This window comes from Narcine bancroftii, chromosome 1, assembly GCF_036971445.1.
Source record: "Narcine bancroftii isolate sNarBan1 chromosome 1, sNarBan1.hap1, whole genome shotgun sequence".
NCBI lineage: Eukaryota > Metazoa > Chordata > Chondrichthyes > Torpediniformes > Narcinidae > Narcine > Narcine bancroftii.
Window position 1 is genome coordinate 229,016,667 of NC_091469.1, and position 18,791 is coordinate 229,035,457.

Here is an 18,791-nt window from a genome sequence, read left to right on the forward strand (position 1 = left end):
TGGATCGAATAGTGACCTTCAGAAAACAGACAGAGAATCGCTGGAGCATCCAAATTACTTAACTCTGCCAATCACGATAGCAATCTATGAATGGGCCCCACATCATTATAAATTGAAACTTTCTGTCTGTAATGTTGTATCTTTTTCCAATCTCAATAGGTCATTACATCACGTAACTGCTATGTATGAGTAGGTGAAGATTCATCTTTCTATTTCATTAAAATTGCTCATCCATCAATGTGCTAAAAGCTAAAACTTTCTCCTGAGATGCAGACAGAAGGTATAGCTGGTTCATAACAAAAAAAAACAAGCAAGGTGATTAAAGGGCATGGTTCTATTCTGATCTTAAAAATTGTTGATGAAGATTGCAAAATGTTTTCCTAAAATCTTCCTAAATTGGGACACTCCCAAAACATATGGATCAATGACGCTTCAAAAATTTTGCACTTCTCACAGAATGGATCAGCATCTGCATAAAAATGAGATTATTTAAATTTGAACATGCGTATTCTATGTACCACCTTAAATTGTAATAAACAATGCCTTGCACAAAATGAAGAATCCTTAATCAAATGAAGAGCAGAATACTAATCTTCAGCTGAAAATGTGATATTGAGGTCATGTTCTCAACCATTCTTAATCCCAGCCATTGAGGCTGATCTTAATTTGGCCAGTTTTTGGGTTATAAATTAAATTTATACCAGAGTGAACTATTACCCTTAAAGGGGTCTCTTTCAATACATCGTAGTTTTCTGTTCAAATCAATGAAAGACCAATTTCAATACCTAGCTATTATAATTATGAAAAATTATAAAAATTTATTGAAAGAAAATTTCTTAATAATACTTGAATCAGATTAAAGTATTACTATTGGGATGGACACCATTATCTTTTACAATGATTGGATGTATCAAATCGATTAAAATAAATATCTTGTCTAAATTTCTGTACTTTTTTCCAAGCCTTACCAATTATCATTCCTAAATCTTTCTTTAACTCATTGGATTTGGCTATTCCCTCATACATATGCACAGCGAAAACAACCACATATAAATAAAGCCGATCTTCAAAAAAACTAAAAGGAACAGGGAATTATCACTTCCAATTTTTAGATGTTATTATTGGGTGATTAATATACATAATTTACTTTTATTATTACACCTAGATAAATTAGTGAATTGTCACTCTTGGATAGAACTAAAGTTCTCTTAAAATATCATCTTTGCTGGCAATTTTAAGTTCCGTTGTACCCTTTTCTAATTCGACCCATTATCTGATAATGAGAAATAGGTTGAGAATATGGGCTCAATTTCGGCATTTTTTTCATTATAACAGTTTTTCTCTTGCTAGTCCCATTATCGATAACCATCTTTTTCTGCCATCTGTATTCGATGCAGGCATTAAGGAATGGTACAGACTAGGGATCAAAAGTTACAAAGATCTTTTTGTTCGAGATCATTTTTCATTTGTTGAACAATTGTCAGCCACATTTAATCTTTCTAATAGACATTTTTTTAGATATTTACAAGTTAGGCATTTTGTTCAGTCAAAATTACATGATTTTCCTCAAATCGCAAATTCAAAACTACATTTTTTTAATATACAGTTTGTTCACAGTGGATTAATATCATGTATTTATAATGTATTTTTTGGATTATATATTTCAAAAGGATAGTAATATTATTGTTCAATAATAATTCCTGGGTGTTGACATAGAATACTACAGTAGAGGACAGGCCCTTCAGACCTCTATGTTGTGCCAACCTATATATTCCTAACTTTTTTTAATGCAGCGGTCTAATACAATAAAATCCCCATTATCCAGCACCTAACGGGATCACAGGTGCAGGAAATGTGAAATTTCCAGTTGACTCAGGCTCACTCTTACAATGCATAACTAATACACCTACATGAAGAATACACTATTTAAAAGGACAAAAGCAGCACAAAATGTAAAATTATTTGGAAAAAAAATCAGTAGTATTTAACTATGTCATAATTATCCAATAATTAGAAAATTTAAATTTGAGTCTCAGCATTGCGCTAGCTGCTACACTAACCATGTCAGCGCCATAATTAACCCCCTTCCCCAGGTTTACAGCTCAAGCCTTACAAATATACTTAACACTAATAAAGATATAGACTCTTAAATAGGTAGAGATAGGAAGACACTTTGGGAGAGTCGCCCCAGCGTCAACAGTTAAAGCCTTACCAATATACTTAATAATATACCAATATATAAAGACTCTTACCAGGCACTTTGGGAGAGTCGCCCCAGCGTCAACAGTCGGCTCTTCCTCCAGGGTAACGCCATTGTATTCAAGCACAGCTTTATTGAAACTTTGTTCAAACAGCTGGGCTCTGCTGGCCGAATGTTTGCTCCCAAGAGGTTGTGTGTTGTATCGGAGCACATTAACTTCTACAATTTTGTACTTTTATTTAAAACTTTATCTATTCTTGTTTATTTTAATTCTATTTATTTCTTCTTTGCCAGTTGTTTGAGTTTATGGTTGATTGAGTGCTGAATAATAGGAATTTTAGTCTCTTAAATGCCTCTAATGTTCCACCCTCCACAAGGCATTCCAAGCACCCACAACCCCCTTTAAAAAAAAAAATTACATCTAATGTCTCCCCTAAACTTTCCTCCCTTCACTTTCTAAAGATGTCCTCCAGTGTTCGCTATTCTCACCCTGGGGTTAAAAAAAAAGTGCTGGCTGTCTACCTTATCTAGGCCTCTCATAATCTTGGAATCCTCTCTTAAGTCTCATCTCATTCTTCCAAGTTCCAAAGAGAAATTTTTAATAAAACAGAAAATGGTAGAAGCACCCAACAGGCCAGGTGTTCGCTGTGGAAAAGAGTTAATGTTCCAGCTGCAGTATTGGGTGGTGCAGTTAGGTTAGTGGTGAGCTAAATGTTGTTACAGTGCCAGCGATCGGGACCAGGAGTTTGAATCCACCCTGTCTGTAAGGAGTTGGTACCATCTCCCCAAGTCTACCTGGGTTTCCTCCCACCATCCGAAATGCACTGGGGGGTTGTTGGTCAATTGGGTTTCATTGGGTGGCAAGGGCTCGTGGGCTGAAAGGGCCTGTTACCATGCTGTATGCCTAAATTATTTTTATAAAATGAAAATTTAAAAATTAAATATTGAATCTGTAAAATTCATCCACTTCAAGGACCCGGCCTTCAAAGATAAAGAAGCAATAATTAAGAACTTACAAAAGTAAAAGATGTGCAGTTGCTTAATCAGCAACTTGCACTGAAAGATCACTTCAGAATAAATCACTTTACCAATCCTTATCTTGGACCAGTTTTTCAGTGTTTTTAGTTGTTATGGAAATTAAATACATTTGTAGATATTAAAAAAAAGTTCAGTTTTAAACAAATACCAAGCAAAATAGAAGAGGGGACAGATGATCCATTGAGGTGGAGAGAGAGCAGGCTGAGGGCAATACAAAGGGGAGCAGAGTGCTAAAAGAAAGGTTGGCCCTTGCCACCAGTTACCCTTCTTGCTGTCTATCACACAACACAATGCTAAAGTGAGAGGGACGAAAAGAGAGGTTATGTCTGGTGCCTGTGATCAATTGAAAATTAATTTATTCATCTGGGTTTGTCCTGAGATCATTGAAGAAAATGTGGTAAAACCCCTGGAATCTGGAATTCAAGCAACTGGCAGCCTCAAGAAACCTTCAAAAAAAAATAATTGAGGAAAATCATTTTTTTAAAAAAAGTTAATAAATAAGAATAAAAATAACAAGTAAAATTACGTAAGTTTAAAATTGTAAAAGTAAATGTAACAGATAAACCTTTGGTGAAGATGGGAGCAAATATTCAGCCAGCGGAATGGCTTTGGTCGGGCTTTGCTCGTAGCAGCTGTTTGAATAAATTGGGGGAAACAGCTGTGGCGTTGACCAGGATGCAGAGTGGTCGATGCCGCTCAGCGTTGGGAGTCACTCTCTTAAAGTATCTCTTATCCTTGCTTAGTACGAGTTGCCCCAGTCAGAAGCTTTATCTGTAAACTTGGGGGATGGTGGGGAGGTTAATTATCTACAATGTTATCGTTCATCTTTCGGGCAGCTCCGTGGAGGGGAGGAACCTGCAGAAGCAGTGACGGTTAAATGTTTTCAAACAATGTGACTGAAAACAGAGTAAAATGCTTTAAGGCAGTGGTTCTCAACCTTTGTCTTCCCACTCACATATCACTTTATGTAATCCCCGTGCCATCGGTGCTCTGTGATTAGTAAGGGATTGTTTAAGGTGGTATGTGAGTGGGAAGGGAAGGTTGAGAATCACTGCTCTAGACCCAATTGTTTCTGAAACATTTTGCTTGAGAAAAATTGTCCTTTTCCTAACTTTGGAGTTAGGAAAACATACACATAACGGATCAATTAGGTACGATTAAAACAGTGGTTTTTAAACTTGTTCTTTCCACTCACATACCACCTTAAGCAATCCCTTACTAATCACAGAGAATACTTAAAGTGGCATTTGAGTGGAAAGAAAAAGGTTGAGAACTACTGCTTTAAGGTATTTTTTCTTCATACATGTGAAGTTTGTTCAGTGTAAATACAGTATAGTATTTTGTCTTTTAAACTGTTTATTCTTAATGCAGATGTATTAGTTATTGTAAGAGTAATTCTCAAGCAATCGGGAAATACACTTATCTGGCATTTCCCCATAGTTGCCGGATATCAGGGGTTTTTACTGTAGTATGCTCATTCCAGTCTATATCACATCACAATTCTGCCATAACCCAGACTCTCTTTAATGAATACGTAGATGATGTAAGCACACTCTTATTGATTTGTCCACTTCCCCGCCAAACCCCCCCCCCCCCAGCCAACTGTAACACCACCTTGCTGCTTTGTTGTGTTCCGACAGCCACAAGATGCATAATAGGCAAGTAATAATCAACAAACAAAGCAGCTAAAAATGAGGACACGCTATCACAATTCAGAATTAGCAGGCCACTGGCTTGGATGGGGGCTCTTTAGAAGCAAACAGGAATTGATAAAGAAGGGGTGAGAGGAGAAAACTAGCTTCATTTTTCTTCTTCGTCCCTTGCTCTCGTCTCGCATCCTTTTCTCATAAAGAACCACGTTTGAATACAGCCGCATATTGCGTAAACCTAAGGTCAACATCAACTGGCTGAGCTCCGTGCGATAGAGCAAGGGTGTGCAGGGGTCTGATAAGAAGAAAGGTGGGGTGGGAGGGAGGAAAATATGGTGCTTATAAACATAGATATGGGTGAGGCCTCAAAAAGATTCTAAAACTTAGAAACTGATGGGATTTACGCTGAAATGAATGGGAGGTAAGGCTGAAAACTGGACTGTTTCAACTCGTCCATGTCAGAGTATTTGATGGCAATATTGAGCGTCAGGCAACAATCCACAGGAATGATAAAGCTGGGCACTATCAGGAAGCTGACCCCATTGTGTCAATGGCAGGTCCTCGGCACTAAATGTCACTTACTGACTGTAGTGAGTGCGTCTCTATTTAAGCAAGTGAAAATAAAATAAAGAAAGGCTGGAAATGTGAAACAAGCTGGAAACCACAGCAGGACAGACAGAGGGAGAAACAGAGTAAATGTTTTGAGTTGGAGATCCTTTGTTGGAACTGGGAAAGGCAAAGGAGCATTTGAAGTGGGCGTTTCTCCATGAGAAACAGCAGTCAGTCCTACGGCCAATGAAAACCAGTGCGATAATCCAAAATAAATAGTGCTGGTGCATTTCCGGTCTTTCCCTGCTTTGAGGCAGGATCTTTGCCCTAAAACCTTCTATCTGTTTCTCTTTTTTTTTTGGACAGATACTCCCTAATCTTCTAAGTGTTTCCAACATTTTCTGTTTTTTGTTTCTTCTTTCAACACTTCAGGCCGCAAATAAACCGGTAAGACACCCAAATCTGTTCTCCTCTCTTCTGACATTGCTCTAATACTGGCAGAGATTTGACACCAACCACAGCACTGCCAAGCTGCAGGTAGCAATCCGACATGCTTGCAGAAAGAAGGAACATATTATTGCACAGAAACGGCAAGTTATTGCGCAATGTTGCCATCTATAACGCAGTCTAATACATAGCGCACATCTTATAAACACCCTGGATAGTAAAAGCAGACACACACCACCTAACCACAAAATACTTGACAGAATTGAACTGGTCTCATGTGGAATGAAAAAAAATTATATACCCTCTCAGATGGAAATAATATGAAGGCTTGGGTGAATTGATTCTCCCTGCATTTGACCACCATAATATTGTTCAGCAATATGGCTGCCTCATTTTCTATATTACAAGTGACCTCATCAGAAGATATAAATAAGCTAATGCTCTAAGGGCTTAAAAGGCAGTAAATGTATCTTATTTTTTCTTGTAAGCTTATATATTATCATTTCTTATTATCAAAATCAAATACATTGTTCGAAATTCTAGTTGTATAATTATATGAAAAATCTTAACTAAACATTTTGTTGACCAGTTTCTCCACAGCTACTTCACCATGTCATTCTATTAAGGCAGAACAAGTCAAATCAGCTGATTCTATTACTGAAACTGTACGATCATCAACTGTGATTAGGTCATAGACAAATTTAAAGCAAGTCAACAGTGGGAATCCATTTAAAATTCGACTGATGCACCCAAGGGCAAGAACTCAATTTTATCAATTTGTCTGCATGACGCAAAGAAATGAAGGCTAGGTTTTTCCGTGATATTTTTCAATGTCGGATGCTTATAGATCGCACAGGTTCCAGTCAATGACAATGGACAGAAGTTTGGGTAGGGAGCCCATGATTTTCTCCAATTATTAAATTATATGGTTAGAGAATTAATCTGCTGCATATGCTTTAATCCAGGGTTGGGCAACCTTTTTAAAAAAAAACTTACATTCCACTTTAAGTAATCCCTATTGCCATCGGTGCTCTGTGATTAGTAAGGGGTTGCTTAAGGTGGTATGTGAGTGGGAGGGAAAGATTGAGAATCACTGCTCTCGACCCAATTGTTACTGAAATATTTTGCTTGAGAAAAATTGTAATTGGCCGATTTCCTTTGGAGTTGTGAAACTGTGCACATAACGAGTCAATTAGATTTTCAAACTTTTTCTTTCCACCCACATACCACCTTAAGCAATCCCTTACTAAATACAGAGCACCTATGGGATAGGGATAACATAAAGTGGAATGTGAGTTTTTAACAAAAAAAAGTTGCCCTCCCCTGCCTTAATCCACTCGTTGTAGTCTTGTGCAGAACATTGCAATAGCATTTTCCACTGGCAACATAAACTGATATTCTTCTTTGGCTTGGCTTCGCGGACGAAGATTTATGGAGGGGGTAAAAGTCCACGTCAGCTGCAGGCTCGTTTGTGGCTGACAAGTCCGATGCGGGACAGGCAGACACGGTTGCAGCGGCTGCAGGGGAAAATTGGTTGGTTGGGGTTGGGTGTTGGGTTTTTCCTCCTTTGCCTTTTGTCAGTGAGGTGGGCTCTGCGGTCTTCTTCAAAGGAGGTTGCTGCCTGCCAAACTGTGAGGCGCCAACATGCACGGTTTGAGGCGATATCAGCCCACTGGCGGTGGTCAATGTGGCAGGCACCAAGAGATTTCTTTAGGCAGTCCTTGTACCTTTTCTTTGGTGCACCTCTGTCACGGTGGCCAGTGGAGAGCTCGCCATATAACACGATCTTGGGAAGGCGATGGTCCTCGATTCTGGAGACGTGACCCATCCAGCGCAGCTGGATCTTCAACAGCGTGGACTCGATGCTGTCGACCTCTGCCATCTCGAGTACTTCGATGTTAGGGAGGAAAGCGCTCCAATGGATGTTGAGGATGGAGCGGAGACAAGGCTGGTGGAAGCGTTCTAGGAGCCGTAGGTGATGCCGGTAGAGGACCCATGATTCGGATCCGAACAGGAGTGTGGGTATGACAACGGCTCTGTATACGCTTATCTTTGTGAGGTTTTTCAGTTGGTTGTTTTTCCAGACTCTTTTGTGTAGTCTTCCAAAGGCGCTATTTGCCTTGGCGAGTCTGTTGTCTATCTCATTGTCGATCCTTGCATCTGATGAAATGGTGCAGCTGAGATAGGTAAACTGGTTGACCGTTTTGAGTTTTGTGTGCCCGATGGAGATGTGGGGGGGCTGGTAGTCATGGTGGGGAGCTGGCTGATGGAGGACCTCAGTTTTCTTCAGGCTGACTTCCAGGCCAAACATTTTGGCAGTTTCCGCAAAGCAGGACGTCAAGCGCTGAAGAGCTGGCTCTGAATGGGCAACTAAAGCGGCATCGTCTGCAAAGAGTAGTTCACGGACAAGTTTCTCTTGTGTCTTGGTGTGAGCTTGCAGGCGCCTCAGATTGAAGAGACTGCCATCCGTGCAGTACCGGATGTAAACAGCGTCTTCATTGTTGGGGTCTTTCATGGCTTGGTTCAGCATCATGCTGAAGAAGATTGAAAAGAGGGTTGATGCGAGAACACAGCCTTGCTTCACGCCATTGTTAATGGAGAAGGGTTCAGAGAGCTCATTGCTGTATCTGACCCGACCTTGTTGGTTTTCGTGCAGTTGGATAATCATGTTGAGGAACTTTGGGGGACATCCGATGCGCTCTAGTATTTGCCAAAGCCCTTTCCTGCTCACGGTGTCGAAGGCTTTGGTGAGGTCAACAAAGGTGATGTAGAGTCCTTTGTTTTGTTCTCTGCACTTTTCTTGGAGCTGTCTGAGGGCAAAGACCATGTCAGTAGTTCCTCTGTTTGCGCGAAAGCCGCACTGTGATTCTAGGAGAATATTCTCGGCGACACTAGGTATTATTCTATTTAGTAGAATCCTAGCGAAGATTTTGCCTGCAATGGAGAGCAACGCGATTCCCCTGTAGTTTGAGCAGTCTGATTTCTCGCCTTTGTTTTTGTACAGGGTGATGATGGTGGCATCACGAAGATCCTGAGGCAGTTTTCCTTGGTCCCAACAAAGCTTGAAAAACTCATGCAGTTTGGCATGCAGAGTTTTGCCACCAGCCTTCCAGACCTCTGGGGGGGATTCCATCCATACCTGCTGCTTTGCCACTTTTCAGTTGTTCGATTGCCTTATATGTCTCATCCAGGGTGAGGACCTCATCCAGCTCTAGCCTTAGGGGCTGTTGAGGGAGCTGGAGCAGGGCGGAATCTTGGACTGAGCGGTTGGCACTGAAAAGAGATTGGAAGTGTTCTGACCATCGGTTGAGGATGGAGATCTTGTCTCTGAGGAGGACTTTGCCGTCTGAGCTGCGCAGCGGGCTTTGGACTTGGGGTGAGGGGCCGTACACAGCCTTTAGAGCCTCGTAGAAACCCCTGAAGTCGCCAATGTCCACGCTGAGCTGGGTTCGTTTGGCGAGGCTAGTCCACCACTCATTTTGGAACCTGCCTCACGGGACCCGTCCCCTGAAACCCTCTGGGATCAGTTGAAGACTACCATACTGCAATCCACTGAAGAGGTACTGGGCTTCTCCTCCAGGAAAAACAAGGACTGGTTTGACGAAAACAGCCAGGAAATCCAGGAGCTGCTGGCAAAGAAGCGAGCTGCCCACCAGGCTCACCTTACAAAGCCGTCCTGTCCAGAGAAGAAACAAGCCTTCCGTCGCGCATGCAGCCAATAAACTGATATTAGCTGCGTAATTTTAACGTAATGGTGTGAATACTGAAGTATACAGTTGAATTGGGCAAACCAATTCATATTGCCTGCAGTACAACTTTAGAGCAGTGAGGTTCTTCGCCAATAACAGCACAAATGATTTTTTTTTTAAATTAACCCCTTCTTAATATATTTTAATGTACTTCTTATTGGCTGGTGAAATGTCCAATTTGTCCCACCAGAGAGTAAAACTGATGATCAGCAAAAAAAAAAATCAAAGTATCTGACAGATGCCAATCCTTTCTTTGCTCAATGGGTATAAACATGGTTTGTCCTGGTTTACTCGTTACTGAATATACATCTTTCCACGAGGCATTGAAAATGCACTTACTTATACAATACTTTTCTGATGTTAATTTGTTGCAATTACCAATGACCTGAGGGGAAAAAAAATAATATTTTGCAATGTGCTATGCCTTAGTATGACAATAATTTTTTTCTTTTGGTCCTTTTATAAGTCTTATTTCTGTGGTTATTACTCTATTTGCATATTCCTCTCAAAGTACTGTAGTAATATTTGGGATATTTCTCGTCAATATGACTATACAGTGGCATTAGAAGGTGGACGAGGATAATTACCATCTAATATTGGCAAAGATGGGGAACCTACTGTGTGATGTGCCCAATCACATTATGTGCATCACAATGCTACATTTACAATTCAAAGCAATAGTAAATGTAAAGAATAGAAATAAAAAATCATATATAAAAACCTATATTCGGTACTAAGTGGATGGTTTAAGGCAGAGGTTCCCGCATGTGGGCCATGGTGACTTCCCAACCCACTGAAGTCATGTCTCAGTTCTCCTGGGTGAGCTTTGGTGGAGTGGCGAGCAATCTGCCACTCAGGTCAGTGAGGTCATCTGGCTGCCTCTCAGTGTAAGCGGCCTGGCACCTCTGAGTGGAGTGTGCAGCAATGGTGCACCTGCCAAGTTAGGAGCGAAAGATGGCTTCCAAACTCTTGTGCGCGATCAATCTCCAAAAGTCATTGCTGTTTACTACATTACGTCAGCAGCTTTTGCTTCAAAAGCCCTTCCGCCTCCTCTTCAAGATGTTCTAGGTCAAGTCATCAAAATTGTGAACTACGTGAAAAGTGGGGCTGTTCAAACAATTGCGCGAAGATATGGATTCAGAGTATAAAAACCTGTTCTACTACACCAAAGTGCATTGGTTATCAACAGGAAACGTTGTGGCATGAGTGTTTGAACAACGAGAAAACCTGCAGTGTTCTTGAAATGCAAAAAAAAGTACAAAATGGAAACCTACTTCGATGAAAAGTTGTGGGTATTTTGCCTTGCCTAACTTGTGGATATTTTTGATCATCTGAACAAATTGAATCTCCCTCCGCTGCAAGGCAAGGACACAACTATCATTCAGTTTGTTGATGCTCTCAATGCATTTATACAAAAGGTTGAAAATGGAAGCACGAGGCTGAAGGAGGGAACTTTGCCATGTTTGAATCTCTTTCAGCAGTAGATAGATGTAGATTCTGCAAAGGAAGATGTCACTCATCTCAGCTGCCTCGGAGAAGAATTCCTGCACTACTTCCCAGAAATCAGGTGTGAAGGACTGGGACTGGTGAAAAACCCCTTTCATGTTAAAGTTCACAAACTCCCTGATGATCTGCGAGGTGAACTCATTGAACTTCAAAACAATTCTGGATGCAGAGATGTGTTTTAGACTTTATCTATCTCTGAACTTTAGCCAAAAATGACAGATAGTTACCCCAACATAATAAAGGGGTGTCTTCAGAAAATTCTGCCCTTCATGACCGCTGATCTTAGTGAATCGGTCTTTTTGACATTGCTACAGTTAGAAGACAAAGGCTCGAAACCTCATTGAAGTGTAGGCAGATCTCAGGTGTGCATCAAATACAACAGAACCAAAGTTATGGAAAGTGGAGAAGTCGATATTAATGCCATATGGTTGGAGAGTGCCCAGACGGAATATAAGGTATTGTTTCTTCAATTTGCGGGTCACCTCAATTTGGCAGTGTACGAAGCCATGGACAGACATGTAAGCGTGGGAATGGTGTGTGAAATTAAAACAGCTGGCCACTGGGAGGTCCTTGTTATTGCAGTGAGCAGAGCAAAGGTGCTCAATGAAATGATCAGTCTTCGTCCAGTCTCTCCAATGTAGAGGAGAACACAACGGGGGAACTAGAAGAGACCTTCAGATTCACAAGTGAAATGTTGCTTCACTTGGAAGGATTGCCTGGGGCCCTGAATGGAGGGTGGGAGGAGGTGTGGGTGGTGTAGCATTTCTTGCAGTCACAGTGGGGGAGATATCTAGTGGAAGCAGGGGAGGGGGAAGAGAGTCCATTTGTGGGATAACATTGTAGGTGGTAGAAATTGCAGAGGACAACATGTTGGATGTGGAGGCTGGTGGGATGATAGGTGAGGACAAGGGAAATCCTCTCTTTGTTGTGTTCTCAGGTCCGAGAGAGCCAGGCCAGATGTGCGGAAAAGAGGAGATGAGGGTAAGGACTGAATTGGTAAGAGTTGGTGCAAGGTTTTTTGAAGGAGGACATCTCAGATGATCTAGAAAGGAAGACTTCATTCTGAGGGAGATGCTACTGAGGCGGAGGAATTAAGAAAGAGGAATAGAATCCTTACAAGGGTGAGGGTGTGTAGAAATGTAGTTGGTTAATTCAGATTATTGATGGTACCACATAATTAATTAAAGTATAGCAAGCTCACAATTTTTACAGAAATGTGAACATATCTGATTTTCCAGAAAGTCATGGAACCATAGAGCACTATAGTGAGAAAGACCCTTGGTGCATCTTGTCTGTGCAGAACTATTAATCCACTCAGTCCCATTGCCCTGCACCCAAACCATACCCATCCAAATTTTTCTTAAATGTTGAAATCAAATCCATACCTACCACCTCTGCTGGCAGTTTATTCCACACTCTCACCACCCTCTGATGAAGAAGTTCCTTCTAATGTTCCCTTAAACATTTCACCTTTCCCCCTTAACCCATATCATCTCACACTTGTCTCAGTCAACTTCAGAGGGAAAAGCCTGCTTGGATTTACCCTATCTATACCCCTCATAATTTTGTATCTCTCTCAATTCTCCCCTCCTTTTCTGATGCTGCAGGGAATAAAATCCTAACCTACTCAACCTTTCCCTACAACTTAACTCCTCAAATCCTCACCACATCTTTGTAAATTTTCATTAAACTTTTCCAATTTTATTGATAGCTTTCCTGTAGGTAGCTGACCAAAATTGCACACTCCACATATGGCATCACGAATGTTACCTACAACTTCCACATAACATCGTATCGTTGGCACTTCCCACAAATGTTCAGTAAATTTGTGATTTCTATACATATGTACACTACACTTCCTGTGGTAATGAACAATCTCGTGGGGTTTGTCTCCAGCAAATTGATGCTCTAGATGCCAACATCAGCACCTTGTGTCGTTACTTCCTGTGGCATTGAGTGGTGGATTGCCAAGTTGCTCAATTCCCAGCATATGCTGGGTAATTGACTTGAAGAATCTATGCTAGCGAGCTCTCAAGGAAGGGATCAGTTGTGAGAGACGAAGGTTAACACTAATGTCTCAAATTTTAATGGCAGAAGACACACGGAATTGATAGGCTACCTAAGCATAGGTGACAAGAAGCCTCAAGACTCCAGTGCAATGCAAAGGTCCAGGGGTTACTGCTTCAATCTTGCAGTTGTGCTCGAGGCAGGGCCTTGTACCATGTAATGGAGTGGGGAAAACCACAATGGGGCCCCATTTACAAAGTTCCTATATTTTCCCAGTTTTGCTAACTGTCACAGTGTCAAGGGTCAGAAACATCTAAAAATTGAATACATCATTTAAGAATTTTTAATAAAAACACAAAATAATTAAAGAGTTCAGTATCTACCTTATCTCGGAAGGACAGGCTGATGGAACCACACACCTGTCTGCAATGATGGGAAGGAGGTGGAGAGATTCGGAACCTTCACGTTCCATGGAGTCCAAATCTCCGAAGACCTTTCCATGAACCAGGCCATTGTAGCAACGGTGAAAAGACAAATTTGGTCAAAAACTGCTGGAGAATTTTACGGCGAACTTGAGCAAACTCTCCACAAAGTATGAGAAATCAGAGATGTGTTATGACTCAGCCAGTCATTTTAAAATCTGATGAGCATTTGGACAACACATAAAGGGAGGGGAGCAATGCTGTCGGTGCTCACCAGAGCATCACTCCCGCAACTCCTTGTCGCTGTTTTTGGTGAGTTCTGGCATCTAAAAAAATTAGCACTGCACCCCTGCATAAAGGTGCTGGAGAAACTCAACAGTCACACAGCATCCAAAGCAAGTAAAGGGTAACCAATATTTTGGGTCTGGTCCCTTTACCTTTTAGCCTGTGCTCCTCCCCCTTCCCCCACATACCTGATAAAGGGACCAGAATGCAAAACCAGTCTTACCTAAGAGGGAATAGGTGGATACAGGTGGGAGGGAAAGAAAGCTGAGGAGTTACAGAGGGAAGAGGGCTGTGGGTAGTTCAAAGGAAAAATAAAGGAAGGGGTTAGGGAGCTGAAGGAAAGGAGGATAGGAAAATAGGAAGACATGGGGTAGAGGATTAACATAGTTTGGAGAGGTCAATGTTAATGCCGTTGATTGGTGAGTGCCAAGGCAGAATATACTGTGTTGTAAGGTGAGCATTTTATGAATTTTTCACTGATTCTAGCAGTTAGATGTTGTTCATCAATTTGATCTGTACTTTTCAAAAGAGGTTCTTGAGATAGAAATTTCAAAGTTAAAATTTCTCCCACTTATTGATACAAATGGCAATTGACAAGTTGGAGAGAAATGCATTTTGATTTGAAATTTGCACTTCAGGACATGGAAGGTTTCTTCAGTGATACATAACACGATTAGAGTGCCAGTGACCCGGCTTCAAGTTTGCCTGCTATTCCCGTGACTATGTTGGTTTTCTTTGCATACTCTGGTTTTCTCCCACATTCTAAAGACATATGGGGTTTGTAGGTTAATTTGTCACATGGATATATTTGGGTAGCGTGCACTCATGGACTGGAAGGGCCAGTAACTGTGCTGGATCTCTAAATTAAAAAAAATAATGGCGTCTAATTTTCCTGGCAAGACCTATTCACAAAGACAGTCAAATTATCTGGCTACACGTAGAGCCAGAGGAAGATGCCACTCTAGCAACAAATTCAGAGATTTGCCTTTGTAAGCCACTGTTTAATGAGCCTGTTTGCAATGGTCTGCTGAGGGGGAATGCTTATCGGATGATCCTGTTTCGTCAGAATTTCAGTGATCTGTAATATCAATTAAAAAAATAATTAGTTTTCTCTTGTTCATTTTGCTACCTTCAATTAACAAAGGTACTTCACATTCAAAGTGCATACCAATCCTACACTTGACTGTTGGATTTTAATTCATTTTAAGATTTGTCTGAACAACTTACTCCGAGGAAGCACAAAACCATTTTATTTTAGAGAAAATGAACAATTATTAAGGCTGTGATGTAAATAGCTTTGCTTCCAATCTATTAAGTAAATTGAAAATAATCAATTGACAAAGTTGGTAAGACTTTAACCATATAACCATATAACCACTTACAGCACAGAACAGGCCAGTTCGGCCCTACTAGTCCATGCTGTAGCAAATCCCCACCCTCCTAGTCCCACTGACCAGCACCTGGTCCATACCCCTCTAGTCCCCTCCTATCCATGTAACGATCCAGTCTTTCCTTAAATGTAACCAATGATCCCGCCTCGACCACGTCTGCCGGAAGCTCATTCCACATTCCCACCACCCTCTGCATAAAGAAATTTCCTCTCATGTTCCCCTTATAATTTTCCCCCTTCAATCTTAAACCATGTCCTCTAGTTTGAATCTCCCCCTTTCTTAATTGAAAAAGCCTATCCACATTTACTCTGTCTGTCCCTTTTAAAATCTTAAACATCTCTATCAAGTCCCCTCTCAATCTTCTACGCTCCAGAGAAAAAGCCCCAGTCTGCACAACCTTTCCCTGTAACTCAGACCCTGAAATCCTGTCAACATTCTCGTGAACCTTCTCTGCACTCTCTCTATTTTGTTTATATCTTTCCTATAATTTGGTGACCAAAACTGTACACAGGACTCCAAATTTGGCCTCACCAATGCCTTGTACAATTTCATCATAACCTCCCTACTCTTGAATTCAATACACCGATTTATGAAAGCCAATATTCCAAATGCCTTCTTCACCACACCATCTACCTGAGTATCAGCCTTGAGGGTACTATTTACCATAACTCCTAAATCCCTTTGTTGCTCTGCACTCCTCAATTGTCTACCATTCAATGTATATGACCTATTTAAATTTGCCTTTCCAAAATGTAGCACCTCACATTTATCTGTATTAAATTCCATCAGCCATTTCTCAGCCCACACCTCCAGCCTTCCTAAATCACCTTTTAATCTACGGTAATCTACCTCACTGTCCACAACACCACCAATCTTTGTGTCATCCACAAACTTGCTTATCCAATTCTCCATCCCTACATCCAGATCGTTAATATATATAACAAATAATAGTGGACCCAGGACTGAACCCTGAGGAACTCCACTAGTCACCGGCCTCCAATTGGACAAACAATTTTCTACCACTACTCTCTGACACCTCCCATCCAACCACTGCTGAATCCATTTCACTACCTCTTTATTTATACCTAATGCCTCCACCTTTTTTCCTAACCTCCCGTGGGGAACTTTGTCAAAAGCTTTACTAAAGTCCAAATAGACAACATCCACAGCTTTCCCTTCATCAACCTTTTTTGTACCCCCTCGAAGAACTCAATCAGGTTTGTCAAGCATGATCTACCCCTGACAAAACCATGCTGATTACTCCTTATCAATCCCTGTACCTCCAAAAATTTGTAAATACCATCCCTCAGAACACTTTTCATCAACTTGCCCACCACAGACGTCAGACTTACAGGCCTATAATTCCCAGGTTTGCATTTGGACCCTTTCTTAAACAGAGGAACCACATGCGCCACCCTCCAATCCTTTGGCACCACCCCCGTGGCCAGTGACATCCTAAATATCTCTGTTAATGGCCCCACTAACTGTCCACTAGCCTCCCTGAGTGTCCTTGGGAATATTTTGTCCGGTCCGGGAGATTTATCCACCTTTATCTTTTTTAACACAGCCATCACTACCTCCTCGGTTATCCTGATATGCTTCATGACCTCCCCACTATTTTTCTTGACTTCAACTGGTTCAACATTTTTTTTCCCTAGTGAATACCGAGGCAAAGAAATCATTCAAAATTTCCCCCATTTCCTCAGACTTCTCACTCAGCCTACCTTCGCTATCTACAAGGGGTCCAATTTTATCTCTCACTAATCTTTTACTTTTAATGTACTTATAGAAACCCTTTGGATTTATTTTTACTCTGTCAGCCAAAGCCTCTTCATGCCTTTTATTGGCCTTTCTAATTTCTTTCTTAAGATTCCTTCTACACTCCTTGTAGTCCTCCTTCAACTTCTCAGCTCCCTGCTCTTTATACCTCTTGTACACCTCCCTTTTTCTCCTAACCAAATTTCCAATATTCCTCGAAAACCAAGCCTCCCTATGACTTCCAGCCTTTCCTTTGATCCACACTGGGAAATAACTACTCTGTACCCTCAAAATTTCTTTTTTGAATATCCTCCATTTTTCATTAACATCCTTACTTGAAAATATCCTGTCCCACTCAATACTCCCCAAATCCCTTCTTATTCCTTCGAAATTTGCTCTTTTCCAATCCAGAACCTCAACTTTAGGCCTCTCCTTGCTCTTCCCTAAAACTACCCTAAAACTAACAGAATTATGATCACTAGACCCAATTGGTTCTCCAACATTAATGTCCGCTACCTGACCTAGCTCGTTCCCTAACAGGAGATCCAGTATTACACTGTCCCGAGTCGGTTCTTCTACTAACTGATTTAGAAAACAATCCTGAACACATTTAATGAACTCCAGCCCATCCAGCCCTCTAACCGTATGGGTATCCCAATCAATGTGTGGGAAGTTAAAATCTCCCATGATCACTACCTTATGATTTTCACACATATACGTTATTTCCCTACAAATTTGTTCCTCTAATTTTCTTGTCCCATTTGGTGGTCTGTAATACATCCCTATTAGCACCCTCTTGCCTCCTCCACCCCTCAATTCCACCCAAACAGCCTCACTGGTCGATCCCTCCATATCATCCTGCCACCTCACGGCAGTAATGTCCTCCTTAACAAGCAGAACAACTCCTCCTCCTTTTTTACCCCCTGATCTATCATATCTAAAACAAATGTATCCTGGAATATTAAGTTGCCAGTCCTGCCCCTCCTGTAGCCAGGTCTCACTAATTGCCACAATACCGTGACCCCAAGTATCTATCCATGCTCTCAGCTCATCTACCTTGTTCACTATGCTTCTTGCATTAAAATATTGTAACCTTTAGTATGAAAAATTAATCTGACCCAGTCTTTTAACATCCAAGCAGTGCACATCACTGGTGCTAACAGAAAGAAAACCAGTCAGTGGCAGAATTAACAACAATTCTTTTGATAACAAGTGAACTGGTTCCGGCACAGTCAGAACTCAGAGAAATACCACAGTCTGACCCACAGGTTAATTGTTTTGCTCTGGGGCCTGAGAAGACATTTCGGAGAGCATTATCTATATAAAAGTTTTACTTCTGTTCATCCACTTACCTCAGGATATTTACTGAGGAAGAATCTACGACAGTGTAAACTAATTTGATGACCCATATTATTCTATCCAATACTATACTTCATTATTGCTCCCACCAGGAACAAAAGCATCATCAGATAAATCTTTTTCAGTCTGAGAGTCTGAAGAGTTTGACTGACTTACCTGCTGCCGAGTGAACCATCGGGCATCTACAATTTCCACCTTGTCCACAATAATTTCTGTTGATATAGCATTAGCTTGGCAACCAATCATGAGGGATGAAGGCATTGGCCAGGGCTGACTGGAAACATATTGAACGTGCCCAACCTTGACTGCCGACTCCTCTGCCACTTCTCTTCGAACAGCATCCTCGATTGTTTCTCCTGTTACAAAGATAAAAGTTAACATGCATTGTATGGCAACATTTCTAACACTGTTAATATTCAGGTGTGTAAAAC

At 41.1% G+C, this 18,791-nt stretch overlaps 1 protein-coding gene across 2 annotated transcripts in view; it reads right to left on the reverse strand.

Annotated features, from left to right (window-relative positions):
• Nucleotides 1–9,134: 9,134 nt before the first annotated feature.
• nudt12 (nudix (nucleoside diphosphate linked moiety X)-type motif 12) overlaps nucleotides 9,135–18,791 on the reverse strand; it is a 43,278-nt gene continuing 33,621 nt past the window's right edge. For both annotated transcript variants that reach the window (XM_069892455.1, XM_069892448.1), the window contains 2 exons: nucleotides 18,517–18,716; nucleotides 9,135–14,930 (listed from right to left, as the gene is read on the reverse strand). In XM_069892455.1, the coding sequence (XP_069748556.1) occupies nucleotides 14,826–14,930; nucleotides 18,517–18,716 (305 nt within the window). In that variant the 3' untranslated portion in view covers nucleotides 9,135–14,825. The remainder of the gene's footprint in view (nucleotides 14,931–18,516; nucleotides 18,717–18,791) is intronic.